Source organism: Serinus canaria, chromosome 3 (genome assembly GCF_022539315.1).
Source record: "Serinus canaria isolate serCan28SL12 chromosome 3, serCan2020, whole genome shotgun sequence".
Classification (NCBI taxonomy): domain Eukaryota; kingdom Metazoa; phylum Chordata; class Aves; order Passeriformes; family Fringillidae; genus Serinus; species Serinus canaria.
In genome coordinates, this window is record NC_066316.1 from 68255950 (window position 1) to 68271940 (window position 15991).

At 35.7% G+C, this 15991-nt stretch overlaps 1 protein-coding gene across 2 annotated transcripts in view; it reads right to left on the reverse strand.

Annotated features, from left to right (window-relative positions):
* Nucleotides 1-3226: 3226 nt before the first annotated feature.
* The window catches only part of FIG4 (FIG4 phosphoinositide 5-phosphatase), a 50664-nt gene continuing 37899 nt past the window's right edge, over nucleotides 3227-15991 (reverse strand). For both annotated transcript variants that reach the window (XM_030236015.2, XM_050971966.1), the window contains 4 exons: nucleotides 15166-15361; nucleotides 12600-12682; nucleotides 9501-9590; nucleotides 3227-3981 (listed from right to left, as the gene is read on the reverse strand). In XM_030236015.2, the coding sequence (XP_030091875.1) occupies nucleotides 3804-3981; nucleotides 9501-9590; nucleotides 12600-12682; nucleotides 15166-15361 (547 nt within the window). In that variant the 3' untranslated portion in view covers nucleotides 3227-3803. The remainder of the gene's footprint in view (nucleotides 3982-9500; nucleotides 9591-12599; nucleotides 12683-15165; nucleotides 15362-15991) is intronic.

The window sequence follows — 15991 nt, forward strand, 5'->3', positions numbered from 1 at the left end:
AAAACCACACTGGGCTTTAGTGCTGGCAGCACAACTCACCTAGAATGAGGAAATGCAAATGGAGCATACCATGTTGTTGGCTGTCCTACCTTGACTACACTGTCTCTATATGCTACAAAGATGAATGTATTTAAAAAAAAGGAATATAAATATTCTAGTCAAACATTGGGTCATGTAAAGAGCATGTCTTTCTGGCAAAGCAATACATAAGTTATTATGTAACTAAACATCATTTTTCATGCCTTTTCTCAGCACTCTCTTGCTTGGTTCCAGTGGACAGATCAGCAGCTGCAATGTTTTTTTTTGTAGCAGGTAGATTCAGGAACTCCAGAAGGGGACTGCTGATTAGCAATTTTTGCAGGGGTTGTAATTTCAATGTATGATTTTTTATTACTAATATTTTGTAACTTTACGCACTAGTTTCATATTACTTCTGAATCACCACCAAAAGTAACAACTTTAATTAGGTTTTTAAATATATACAAGACAAGAGGGAGATATCTGGAAGCCAAGCACATTGTATTTCTCCCTATCAGCCTCTAGGCAATCACTCGGATTGAAACTACACCAGCAAATAGAACACTCCTGTGTACATACCTCAGTTTTACCCTCAGTGAACTGGACTTGTTTATGTTATTACTGATAGGGTAAAACCACTATGGAGAATAAAATTATCTCCTGAGTGAAGCTGGTATTTCCTCTGACTGTAAAATATGACTATTCGACAGGACATATCCTTTGGAGTTTATACAAGTGAAGTCTGTGAAAGCCAAGAGAACCTTCCTGGATGATGCAGAAAAATCTCAGAAAGCCAGTAACAAAACAAAGAGCTGCCACAAACGTCACCCCAGAATTATAGCCAGCTCTTTTGCTTCTTCCTCCTGGCAGCTGTGTGATCAATGTGGTCCTGGTTCAGGACCACAGATGAGTTCCTCTGGAAAACGAGAGGAAGAGAACAAAAAGTCAGTGGGTTTTGCAAGTGGACACAGGACTCACAAAGAGGGGAAACTACCAATGAAAATTGTGGAAAAGAACTGCTCCTGCAGGCACAGCACAAAGCTTAAGCTGTTGGATTGGCATCAAAATCCATTGGCACATAAATTACCAAATCATTCCTAATTTGATATCTGTGTTTCCCGATTCCACAGGAAAAGAACCAAAAGTCATTATTTTCCAGGTGTACATCTTGGGATGGTATTGCAATGTAACCTTTAAACACACTGAAACAAACTAAACATATCATGGAGGAAAAATCAACATATTTCTCAAATATTTCTTTTGTCCATATGGTTTAAAAGTGAAGAAGAACACCATGTTACTCTTCAGAGCCAACACAGCCCACTCTTTTCATGTTTATTCTTATTTTTGCACACTTTTTCTTCTGCTTCTGAAAGGGAAAATATCTCAAATCTATTGAGAACTTCTAAACACTCTTGCGAACTGAACCTTATTATCACAAGAATGGGATAAAGTAGGTGGATGCAGAGGCAGCACCTTGGGAGTCCTTTATCCAGCTGAACTGGTTAGATGGGTGATTGAGTACATTTCTATTTTAAATAATCATTTTTATGTGCATTAGGCAGCAGGTCCACTCAGACTGTTGAGTTTACTCAGGGTTAAGCTGGGAGTCTTGCTTTGTGCACTGGACTCTTTTTTCTTTAAACAATCCTATTGAAAATGGACATTGGCACTTGGAAGCATTCTGAACTGCTGCTAAGAGTACACTGATGGTAGATCACACAAGCCATCACTGAGGTGGCATTCAGCTCTCAGAACTGTAAACCAATCTCCTTTAGTCCTCTTCTTTGAGGACTGTCTGAATTGCTGAGGGCTGAACATATTTTCTCCTAGAGCTGCAGAATCATTACTATCCCTAAATTTTGCAACAAAATCATTGGTTGCTGAAAAGTGATTTTCATCTTCTGAGTTATCTGTGGGTAAGTGGTGCACTTTCAATGGTAACTTTTATGAATTACCAGTCTATCAACATCAAAAGTAAGGTCTGTGGTAGTCTAGAAAACATTCCTTGCAATAGTTTAAGTGCAGTAAGGAAAGTGTGCATGTGTCTCACTAAGATATGAACTCCAGCTCTACTTTTTTTCAAAGCAAGCACTTATTCCTTCTAATTATTTTCATATTGGGCAAAAGAATTCGGTATATTTTATTTTTCCAGAGGAAAAAAACATTGACAATTGCAATGAAGTATTATCCTAAAGTGACAATTCATTCTTGCATCTCCTAAAATACAACCATTTGGCTCAAAACAAGTAACAAAAGAGAATGGACACTAAAATGCTTTGGTAACTCAAGGTACCATGCTCTCATTTATTGCATGCAGGTCCTTCCCTGAGACACACAAACTTGTATCACAAGAAACCATTTTTCCCTTTACCCATGGCATCTTTTCTTAAATTGAATTACTGACAGAGGTGCAACTTACTGCATAAAATATTCAAAGATATGCAAACATGTTTGCAGCAAGCAGCCACAAATCTACAGTAGCTGCCTGAAAAGCAATTTACTGTGAACACAAACATGTTCTCTACATCTGTTACATGCAGTTGGCTGCATCCCTAAAGCAGTTATTCTGCTGTTCCAGAAAATTCTGAAACATGGTCTGTACAAGCCTGTGGAACAAAATGTTCTGTCAAGAATGCTGCCGATACTGTCAGTATTCTTCAAGGCAAAGGCCTACAAAGTATTGGGAATTTTAGCTTGCAATTACAAATAGCAGGCTTCCTCCCTTCCTTTTTATTTTAATTTGAAAAATGTTTCACTCACAAGCCCAAAAGAACCTATTTAGCCATCTGCTGCCTCTTTACCTCTTACCCAACACAGGACATGATGTTCAGTCTTGCCTAACCCAACTTCTGCTTCCTCTTGCATGATCTCCCTAGCTGATCTGGTCACTCCCCAACACCACTTTCCCTGGAGGCTGCAGGCTTGAACCCAAAGGCATCTCACAGGAGCACAAACACAGGGATGGGAAGGGTATGCTTCAAAAGGATAATGCCTGTCATAAATGACAGGATGGTTTGGCACTCTCCAGGTGTCCAAACCCAATAATGTGAAGAGCATTCCCTCATTTGCTGATGCAGTCATTATGGGATTCTCCTCAGACTTGTACTAGAAATCTGTGATAATTAGTCACAAGCCATCTTCACCCTGCAGCACGTGGCACAGATTCTGTAGCTACCAGCACCAGTGACATTAGTTTTGACACATATTAGGTTTACAAAGTTTATTGGTGTTGATGCAAATTTTGATTTTGACATAAGCCACATATTTTTCACTTTTGCTTAAGAAAGCAGAAAATGGCAAGCAGTCATTCTAGCACTTACTTGCTAAAAACCTCAAGAAATATTCTGCTGTAAAAGAAGACTGTTTTCTGTCAGGGAAGAAAGAGGAAGAAAACTATTCTCTTCTGATTCTCGTGTACAAATCACTTCAGTTTTATTAGCAAACATAACAATGTAAGAAATTAATATAAAAAAGCTAAAGATGCCATATTTTCTTTGCCACAAATTGCTACATACTCTACAGTGACTGGGTGCTCTGATTATTCACTTAGTGTCTTAGGACACACTTTCAGCTAAAAAGCTATTAAATAACCCTTTAAATCAGATATTAACCCACCTTTTCCCCTAAAGCACAATACAATAAATGGATAACAGTAAAGAACAATAAATAGAAAAGTTAGTAACAAATTCATTACTGCAAAAGAACAAAACTAGATTTCCTTTCTAAAATTATTTTTGTGACTTATCAGTCCAGTGGATTTGGCAGGAGAATCCGGCTTGGATTTACATGTATCTGTTCCGAATGTACTCTCTGTACATGAGGAAGTCATCTCTTCCCAGGGGCTGCATGTTTCCTCTTCCAGCCTGAATGTGTGCTTGGAAAATCTCTATTGATTTCCTATCAACTCTTGGAGGCTGGACTTCGTAAATATTGTCTTGAGAAAAGGAGGAGATGGGTATTCTGGAAAAAAACAAATATGCAGAATATTTGGAGCTTTAGGCAAAAATTTTCCACAGAGAGAGAAAGGAGTATTTATTTTCCTTGAAATATACAGAAGAGTCAATGAGAGAGCAAGTTCCCAGCAGATAATTCATTTACCTAGATTTTTATCCCTACTGCAGACCTGGTAAGACCCAGCTTTCCAAGTAGGGTAATTAGGTAAGTTGTCATTAATCCCATTACAGAATACCTTCTCACTTCCCTTTGCCCTGCCCTCATTTCTTCATCCTTCCTCAGATCTGCTACGGTCAGTAAGTACCCCAGCTAAAGTAGATCTGTGCCATGCATTATAGCAGATAAAAGAAAGACTTCATTGAGCTTCCACTTAGTAGCAGTTATAACAAGTGATTATACTCTGAGCCAACACAGAGAAAGGATTAATTAGGTAAGAAATTGCTATTTAATTATCAGGAAGCAGACAATTTTTTATAGGCAACAGCACTCAGATATTTTATGAAAATATTTTTAAAATCTTCTTCATCCAACAAATAACATATTTGAATCCTAACAGACACATATTTTTATGCTCAGAGCTTCTCAGGTAGAAAAGTAAAGTGGCAACTTACTGTGAAAGCTCACTATTTCATAAAGCAAACATCAACCAGCCCAAATGCAATGAAAATTCAGATATTAGCATCGTTGCCATATTCTACAGAAGCCACAGTCATGACTCACTACCTGTGTGCTTTTTTAGGAGACAAGAAAGTTATTTTTATGCATAGAATCTCTTCTTTTGAAGGTGAAAAAACAAGTAAGAACTAGAACATCTAAGCAAAGGGAAAGCCCTTCTATAAATAAAATGCCCTAATAAACTCCTACTTGCATTATGGGCACAAACTTATGTTTGACACTGTTTCTAAATGAGGAACTCCATTAAAATTGTCAAAAAACTCTTGCTCCCTCATTTTGCAGCCTTTTATTTTAGTAAAATATATTGTATTTTGAATGTTTCATCACGTAACAGTTCATTAGTCTTAAAAAATTACTGCAGCATGTCATGTAGGACATACTGTGCCTATATTCCAGTACAACTGGAATATGGTATATAAAGCAAAAAGGTTTCCAGATTAAAGTAATATTTTCAATTTTATATTTCAGCTTTGCATAGCCATACATTCATTTGATTACTCTTTGATTGCAATGATAGAATTATTTATACAAGTATACTATTGAACTTGAGACAATAAAATCACTGGTCCCCCACAGAGTTTGGCTGCATACTCTAAAACATAATTTTTTTTTTCTCAACAATGTGATAGTTTCTTCTCATTATCACTTCTAATTTATTTAAAGTGAGTGTTTTCAGAACTGGTAAAAAACCTTAGTCTACATGCTTTAAAAGTAGATTGTTTGTCAAAGCATCCATAGTTTCTGCAGTACTTACTCAACCAGTGTAAAGCATCCAAGCTGAGACTCTAGCAATGGCATTTGACACTAGCACACTGTACTAACTTATCAATGTCACTATCTAACAACAAAGGTGTCAATAAATATAACTGGTCTGTCTGGTCCACTAGCAAGTGGGCAATTAAGTAAAAAGCAAAACAGAGCCATTACACTAAATTGATGCCTTCTCTATTTATTGACTGGTTTCTAAAGATATGACATTTCTGAAGCACTAATGACTCAAAAATCCTTTCCTTAGGTACAATGGAAGCTGGGCAGCAAAGTGCATTTAATTTTGAACATTTAATAACCAAATCTCAATTTTCCTCCTACTGGCATCAACATGATAAAAATATATTGAAAGAACCACATGTTCATGAGTGCCAGCTTTGATTAATAACCCTGTATTAAGCTGTAACTATTTGTAGAGTGCTTGTATTATCCAGTTATTTAATTAAAAGTTATTTCTCTAACCTATTCATGTAAAAATCTATTTTACTTAATAAGTTTAATATCTTACAATAGTCATGAAGGAGAGCACGTTATTTATGACTTGGCTATCAGGTTTCCCTAGAGACCTGTAGCTTTATGGCCTCCCAGTGAAAATTATGTGGACAGGAACATTAGCTTTATGTCATGAAGGACAGCACCCTTGACATGCAATTTTCAATTATTTTCATCCCACTTAAGAGCAGGCTTCCTGGTGTTATGGTTTCACCAAGAGTATCATTGTCTCTACAGATAGGCTTAAAACTTTCAGTTATAATGAGGATGTTCCATACTTCCAAGGAAAAGTTCATGGTGATGTAGATTAGCTCTAAGACATATAGCAGTCACCAGAAAGCCACTGCATTTGTTTCAACACTGCATTTGTTCTCCTCAAGTCTCTGAAGTACATCTAAAAAGTAATCAAAATCTACTTTTTCACCTTGTTTGAACCCTAAGCAAATACCCACGAAGATGATCAGAGGGCTAGAGTACCTCTCCTATGAAGACAGGCTGACAGAGTTGGGGTTGTTCAACATAGAGATGAGGAGGCTCCAGGGAGACCTTATAGCCCCTTCCAGTGCCTAAAGGGGGCTGCAAGAGAGCTGCAGAGGGACTTTTTTAAAGGGCACGAAGAGATGGGCCAAGGGGAAATGGCTTTAAACTGAAAGAAGACAGGTTTAACTTAGGCAGTAGGAGAAAATCCCTCACTGGAACAGGTCACCCAGAGAAGTTGTGCTTGCCCCATCCTTGGCAGTGTTCAAGGCCAGGCTGGATGGGGCTTTGAGCAACCTGGTCTAGTGGAAAGTGTCCCTGCCCATGGCAGGGGGTTGGAGAACTGGATGGTCTTTAAGAGTCCTTCCCACCCAAAGCATTCTGTGACCTGACCTGAAGCACAGCTTGGACCCTGATGTATGCACCTGCCACTCTTTGGTAGGAGGATGTTTAAGCATGCCCACACTCTTCTTTTGTGTTACAGGGAAACAAAACACTCAATTCCATTTTCAGGAGGGAATAAAGTTTCTTGTACTCCTAGATTAATGTATGAAGTACATTTGAAAAAGTTTTGAGAGTGCATTTTTACAACAGTATTATTTATATCATACCAGAATGAATACTAGGGAATTAGGAACAGGTGCGCTGTGTCAGCCAACAGTAATTACACTAGAGTACTTAAGAGACTGTCTTCACACACATTATAAAGGACTCTGCTAAAAGTAGTGCAGCTCTGTTTAGCTCTATTTAGCTCTAAGTAAAATTCCATCATTGTTTCTTTCATGGGATTTCTAAGAACAAAAAGAAGAACTTCAATATCCTTCCACATCCTCCACTCAACTTCAGTATTATCTCGCTGCATCACTTTGGTCCTTGTTCAAGTCCCCATTTTTATTTCTAGTCTATACTTAACAGTTTCTAAATTCAAGACAGAGCCTTCTCTTCAATATTTATACAATTCATATTTGAATTCAGAAATATCACAGCAGCAACATTATAAAAATAAGAAATATTTCTTCTTTTGTAATGGCTTAATGTATTTAATAAAAACAGTTAAGCGTTTAAAATTGTGAAATGTGGGGTTATTAAAAAAATTTTTCTTGAGAGTGTGGAAAAGATAACTAACGTAAAGTTAAATTTTATCTCACTGCTGATATGAACCCAAAGTTTTAGACTGAGTACCTAATTTTACTATGAAAATAACTAGGGTTTGATTGCATTTGTATCATATATGAAGCAACCACTAGAGAATTAAATTTGTCAGATTTTTTTTTGCAATTTAAAAAGCATCTAACATCAAATCATCAAAAGTTAGTATAATTTTTTAATTTCTTCAAGAGCTCCTTGAGAAATAAGAGCAGCTGTGCCTCTGCTGCTCTTACTGAAAACCTTCCCTCTCTCCTTAATCTTGAGTACACTTTTGTTCTTTCTATTATATTTCTCAAAATTTAGTATTCTCCAAGGAAATTCCTGATTTGGAGCAGCAATTCAAACTCAGTAAGAGAAACCTTCCTTGTTTCACAGTTGAACAACATGCCTTTTAAGAATGGCTACATCTGTGACTTTAACTAAAAGAACAGTCTGTCACCATCCTAACAGTATTTAAACATTTTTAAAAAGTTACAGAACAAAACCCAAAGAAAATTTTTAAGCAGTCTAGGGATATACTGTAATAAAAAAGAAATCACCAACTCCAAGATATTCTCTTTCCTCTCTCATCTGCACAGAGGAACATGTTCGGTAGAAGTAGCAAGGAGAGATGATCTACATGACCTCGAGAGAAGGAGTGACAGGAGGCATGGATTTGTGTGCCCTATGACTTTTACACTTCTACTATTCAGAAACACATGGAAATTACACTTGGGAAAAGAGAAAAATTAACATCTGACTATCCCAAAGCCACCAGAATTCTGTGTAGAAACTTTCTTTAATGTGTTCATTTTACAGCAGCTCAGCATTGGGAAAAAAAATTTACATTTAAAGGGGTAAGAAAGGAATGATTATCTCCTACACTGTCTTACATGCTGGGAGATTTTGAAATTACGAAAAAGACATTGCCTTAATTCAAAGCAAAATTATTCTTCTTCTTACAAACTATTTTTTTAATGAACATGTCCATTTAAAACATTCAGGCTTGCTCCCTCATATTGCAAAACAGTTTTACAGTTTGCCAATCTAATTTGCTACTTTAATACCCATTATGCATGTTTTATTCTAAAACTACAGGCTCATTTACCTATAAATGTGGTATCATCACTTCAAATGTAGGTAATACCAAGTGACTAAACACTGCCATTAGACAGTATTGTCTCATACACAGCATTACATCAGTTTCATGTCATTCTTTCTCAGCCCAGCTGAGACTCACCCAATCTCTCTTCCTACTTAGGTATAAATGCTGTGTTTAGGGTTTCCTCACTTCACGAATACAGAGGAGTGAACAAAGGGCTGTGCAGGAAACAAAGCTGAGGCTTCTGTAAACCAACGGTTTGCAGAAAAGCTCTTGCAGTTCTAAGAAGTGGCCATGCTGTTGGATAAAGGATCATGTACCCCAGGGACACAAGTAAATAAAATTCTGCCTTGCCTTAGTGAAACTTTAAGCTGCTTACACTACAGGAAGTATCAGCTGGGAAAGGTAGTACTTGATCATCTAAATTGTAAGACCTGGTTCAACATTAGTATGACATTTGGATTATACCATGACCCTTTTTATACACCAGTACTAAGAAGATTCAAATGCAACTTTGAATGTTTTCTAGTGGAGAGTAATCAAGAAGAAATTGCCCTCAAAACTCAGAATATTCAGCACTTTCTGTTAATTCAGGATTGCTAAGACTTTTAAATAGAATCCCCCTGGTTCTACAACAACTAAAAAGGAAAACAAAAAAGAAGACTCTCCAGAAGAACACAAACAAAAATCAAATCCCCAAAAAACTCAAACCCTCAAAAAACCAAAAACCAGTTCTTCATGCTATGCATTGAAACCCCTTATGCAGTAAGGAAAATGGAAGTGTGACTCTGAAGCAATTTAACATCAAATTTACCTGATCACTTTTCTTATCTAATGACAAAAGCAAAACCAGGCTAGATGGAAAAAGAAAAAGAATACTTACAAATTTATGACCTTATCCAAGGGGCGTTTTGAACAAAATTGCTGGCTGCCCTTGTCTTGTTTATGCTGACTCTGTCCCAGCTGAACAAACCTGTGAAAAGCAGTAGATTGAAGAATAAATCAAAGAAATAAAAGAACTATCCCCCAAAAATCATCAAACAAGGAAAATGACACTAAGAAATGAGATTTTGAGTCATACTATGTAAGTCATTGATCATGATGAACTTCTCTGGTGAACAAGAAATTTTTAAAAGTTCAGAGAGGGTGCATGCATGAACTCAGAACCTCCTTTGAAATCAGATTTGCCTATCAACTGGCGTCACTCAGTATGTCACAGGAAGAAACAGGCCTCCCCTAAGAAACAGGCAGCCCTCTGCAGTCAATTTCCTATGTCTTTCTCATAGCAATCAGTCAGAGGAATAGCCTCTGGAAAAATCAGCAAAAGACACAAAGTCTCTCAAGTTTCAGATTTAAGTCAGTCCTTTGCTGAATTCAATCTAATTTATTCATCTGAAATGCTGTTAGTCCAGATCCTTTATTTACAATCACAAACTTTTGGGATAATTTCTCCATCTCCAAATATTTGCTGGAAGACACTGCCAATAGAAAATACTGTCTTTTTTTTTTTCCTTGGCAATAAAGTAGAACAAAATCTTCTGAAAAGTAGTTCATTGCTAATCTTAGTCACTCAGAATAGGAGGAAAAGTCAGACAGTTTCAAATGTAAATATATGTAGCAATCCTGCACTCAGTTTGTTCACTCTCCAACACAGCTGTGCCACTGAAAAGACAAGTAACTGTCAGTTGTGATTTACAAGTTTAATTTTCTGAGGCAGAGAGTTTTTCTTAACAGTGAGCTTCCATTTAGCTTAAGAAGTCTTACTGATCTACTTCAGGAATATTTACTACATTTTAACAAGCAACTACTACCAGTGCAAAACCAATAGCATGAAAGAGTGTACAGAAGTCAAAGGAACAACATGTACCTAAGCAACTTATTGAAGCTTTTCTTTCTGCTCCATTCAGATTCTATACTGTAGAAATAAATGCCCCAGAGACAGCAACATCACTTTGACTGTTAAAGGAATAAATACTTACATCACTAAATAAGAGAATTTTAAGTGCAAATCAGGATAATTAAGATCTTCTACTGCAAGAGCCTACTATTAAAACCAACTTTAAAGAAACCATCAAAGGCAAACCAATTGCATAAGTGTTTTAATTAATTGCTTCAAATTATTCACTATTTTAAAAGTTCCAAGACCTAAATGGACACAAGCAAGTTTCCTGACATCAGGAAGGTACCACACACAGCTGATTTGCAGCACACCACCTCAAATTATTGGAGGGACTTCCTGTCCCTTCCAAATTGAACCAATCTGGGCTTCTGTGATTTCTGTTTTAATGAGAATTACCTCAGCCATCAGTGAAAACAGGCTGAATAGATCCAAATTACTTTAAATTTGCATTTGCAAATAGTCTTAATACAGATCAGTTGACATAAAGCAACTTAACCTGAATTACTTTGAATCTGTGAGACCCTAATCCTCATAATGAAAAAATAGGTAACATGTCCAGTGATGTCACATGAAGTCAGGATCTTACATCCCCATTTCCCTTATTACAGTAACAGAAAAAGGCTTGATGTGAGAACTGTCACCATACTGTGAAAGAAATTGCTGCTATTCTCAAGCGATGTACATTTTGCAAAGTATAGATTTTACTGACATCCTTTATTATATAAATCAGCACACCAGACCAGAAATAGCACCATGCCTTGTTAGCTGAAAGAGATAAAGAATTTGTAATTTTTTCTATTTTTAAAACCTGCATTGCTCAAAGGAAATTAAATAAATGCAAGGTTTGTTTTGTTTTTTTCCTTAAAAAGGATATAAATAGGGAGCTTCAAAGCCTCCAAGGGGTTTACAGTTTTACATTAATAATAGATTGAACATTAATCCAGCCTGAAGAAATTATAAAATTGGAAGCAGCTGCGATTCCAGATGTTAACACAGAGTTGTTCATCTGCACAGAGAGACTCACAGTAGATACCAGCTCACATTGGGCCATATTCTGAACCACAAAAACTACCTGCTGTTGTCAAATTTGCATCCATCTTCAAGGGTTAAAATAAAAAAGAAACAAAGGTAGAGGCATAGATGAAGGTAAAAATTTCAGCTATAATGAGAAACATTCTCCTTAACCCTATTCAAGTGTAGGATCTTCAAATGACTCAGCTTGTAGGAAATAGGTAGAAATGAGAATTTTAAAGATCAAAAGAGTGCAAGAGAAATAGCTATACCTAAAGAAAAAGTATGAGAAAAATAAATTTTAAATATAAAGAAAAAATGCTTTGAGGGGATTAAGGAACTAAGTCAGGAAGAAACACCATTATCACCACATTAGATATCACAGTGAATTAAAGTTTCCCTTAAAAATTGAAAGGTTTAAAATATAACGAGGTAGCTACTGCTATTACACATTAGAAAATAAAAACAAACGCACACAAGGCCATGTCAATCCATGTCTCACAAGTATCCACTTCAATACATACACAGTGCTTTCCTGAGGAAGTATAGATTTCTTACACGACATCATGTTAAATAAAAAGGAAACTTTTTTTTTTTTTTTTTTGCATTTTTACAGAAAGTTATTTCATTGTGACTGATTTGAACTGGAGTAATTCAACACTTGAAAAATGCAAACCCCACGGATTACAAAGCTTACAACCATGGAACCCTTCTTGGTTCCACTCTTGGTTCCATTGAGAAGTAAATTCTGTGGAATTTACTTATCAGTGGAATATGGAATTCCTATTAATTTACTTATGAATTTATAGGATTATATTAAGTCACAGGTATTTCTTTTGAAGCATCTTTCATTTTATTTAAGCTCCAAATTTTGCTTTCAGAGACATCTGCAGAGCTTCCACTGAAATCAGAATTGACACAGACAGCTGAAAACAGTTTGATTTTGAAAGAGTTAGCACATATAGGCAAATTTCTCATTTAAGTAAGTTTAATCAAAGGCAGCACTTTGACAAACTGCACTTAACTAGCTCAAATTATCCTTTACCAATTACCACTGGAAATTTATCTCACCTTGCATATATTGCAAGATCATCTTCTGAAGGGATATCTGAAAGATTGACTCCATACACATCTTTTGTTGCTTGCACTACATTCTGGAACATAAGAAAGATTCAGATTAGGAATACTGTAACAACACCCAAAGAAAGATTTCTCTTAAGAAAGAACTTCCTTACAAGCAAAATATCTTTTCAGAAGTGCAGACAAAAACAAACAGGTTTCTCACATCCACAGCCATCATAGCTTATACATATTTTTAAAAGAAAATTATTTATTAAAAATATTAATCAACACATTTATTCAACAAGTAAAGAATTCTTGAAAGACATCATCAGCTAAAACAACATATTAGGAGACTAAATTATATTAATAGAACATAATGGTGTAGTTATTAAATTCTGTTCTGTATTGAAACTTAATATAGAATAAAACATATTCGTTCAGAACATGCTCCCACATTTGCTTTCACATTTCCTGCTGTCAATTCTGCAATAAATAGAAACCTCAGGTTGAACAGAACTATTTTTATTTTATACATTATGCAATCATGTCAGTCAACTATAACAAGGAATCAGTGCATATGCAATAGCTCACTAACTGTGTCTACTGATTCAGTGCTAAACTGAGGGGAGTTTTCTGACAAGACACGTGACTCAAAAAAAGACAATTTTCTCTTAGTTCAAAATGATTCAAAATCAAAGAACTTCAGAAAGGTATGTGCTGACCATAAGAATAAATGTATTTTTTTTAACTTCTCAGAGATGTGAACAGAAAGGTACCAGCTTTTTGAGTTCCCCCGATAACAAGGAATGGCATGAATTAACAATGTAAATTATGACTAAAATTCAACGCATGAAAAGGTGCTAATCAGTTGAAATATATTTCTTCATATTGTTACTAAAAAGTCAGAATAGCTCACCCAATTTTTAAGCCATTGAAATTCAATATTTCAAATCACACTTTGTGTTTACATACACCTTTCATTTAAGCATCTTAAAAATCTAAAAAAGATATCTTAGGTCGGAGTACTGAAATGTGTTCAAAACAGAGGGAAAAACTGATGTGAGACAAATTACACAATAGAAGGAATCAAGAATAAAATTTCAACTTGGATTTTTGTTAAAAAAAACTAGAAACAATCTGATTTGCTGGTGAAGAGGTACTCTGTTATTCAGAGAAAATGGAAAACTTTTAGATAAAATAACTTGTATAAATACAAATAAATAAATGTGCTTGTACTGGCTTAGAAAGAAGATACTATTGCACTACTGAAGGCTGAAAATCTATTATCCGAGAACACACAACCCTAGGCTAAAATCTGAAATGAATCAAAATTTGAATCGAGGCAAAACAAAACAAAAAAAAAAAAGGCAGTGTAATTGTCTGCTGCCTATCAAGCACTACATTTTATGCTAAGGTCATAAATACTCAATTTTCCTCAGAAGTGGTAACATGCACAATCCTATAACCATTTAAATTAGCTGTGGCTTTAAAAAAAATCCACCCTGTCAGACAACATAAGTATTTATAAGTATTTTCCAAATTTCTACAGTATACATTAGCATAACCATTTGCTAAGATACTTTCAATGGTATCCAAAATGGATATCTACAAGAAAGAATTTGAAGAACTATTACATGAACTAATAAAATAGACAATTCTATAATCCTTTTACAACTCAGTATTTTCATTAAATTAGCACCCAAGGGATTCCAACAAAATGGGAGTTATGCAAGCAAAAAAAGATTAATAGCCCACAACTGCAAATATACATTCTTTCCATCTGACTGGGCAAATGCAATTTATTTCACTCTTTTATTCACTGCCATTATCTGCAGCCTTAGTAGCAGTAATAGCATAGGACCTGTGTGGTAACATTATCATGCACATTTTTGAAGTTAGGTAATTTTTTTTTTTTAATGCCAGACCACGTAATTATGGGACAGCAATTTAAAAGTGTTCACATAAATCAGGTTGAAATTTAGACAGAATGAACATTAATTTACAGTTAATCGACCTAAGCAAGTGGCATTGTCCAAAAGGAATTGCCTTGTAATTCCAAGAGGTGGCTCTCAGGACCTCAGGTTCATACTACATGTCTTTCAGGGGGTTTGCTCCAGATTAACTCCCATGGACTAAATATTGATTAAGTACGTAGATCAAGTACGTTCCTGGAGAAAAGAAATCATTTGCATGCTCCAAGGCCACCTAATGATGTGTGCCAGAGCACAGTAACAGACAATAATCAGATGTGCACTACTGCTCTGAATTAACACACAAATACAGGTGCATCTTAAACTATTTAATGACCCAAATACCTTCCAAAGGCCATAGGTTTCTGACAGGAGTTTTCTTTTTTAAAATGTTATTTTCCTTTGTGTTTCACTATTACATGACAAGAAGAACAGAAAAGGTTAACAAACAGTTGTGTTTCAGTTATGCTAATATCTACACAAAAAAATTACACTGGAGACCTTTGTCACTAAATTTCTCAGTGCTTTACTTCTGACTGTTCTATAATGCTTTTTTAAGAGAATGTGAATTTTAAGCTTTCTCGCTTAACTCAGTAATTTCTTACCTCTGTGATTTTTGTATTGTCTCCTGTATCAGTCACCTTTACTGGAGTTGAACGTTGAGAAACAGCACCTTCATCTTCTTTATCTGTCCCAGAATCATCTTCAGAACTACTTGACACTGCTTCCTCACTTGGGGGTGGAGGAGCACTAGCAGCTGTTTTGCGCTGCAGCACAGTTTCATCTCTGTTATTTTTGTTCCTATTAGGAAAGGCGGTGTGCATTTATGAAATCAGCAAGATATTAGCAATGAATATTTAAAATTCCTAATCTTGGTTACAATCTTTCCAGGGAAATAAGTTTTAACTTCTGGGGCAACTTTTTACTCATCTTTTAAAATCCCTGATTGATTTGTCTTCAATCTCTTCATATTCCAGAGGATTTAAAGAAAGCCCAAAGGATTCTCTCAGCTTCTCCACCAATTCTATGATTCTTTACTTAAATCCCTCCCAACAACTGAATAAATAAAAAGGAATAAAAATTATTTGAGACATAACATCTTTAGTTTTGATCTGGGAAAAAGCTTCACTTTCTGATTAATAACAATATCCACTCCAATAGTTTCCTTAATCTTGGTTCCAAATCTTAATGGTAATGTCCCTTTTTTTCCTTTATTTTCCATACCTCTCCCCTCAATCTGATTCTTTAATCAGCAACATTTCTTGATGCAGTACGTATCTCACTCAAGAAATTCTGATTATAAAGAAGTGTCTTATTTATAAGAAGCCTTCAAGATACAGCATCTCTGTGCAAGCAGGCTAACACTGGATTTAACTGTATGCACTCTGAAAGGTACACATTACTTTGCCCATCAAAAATCACATCAGACTT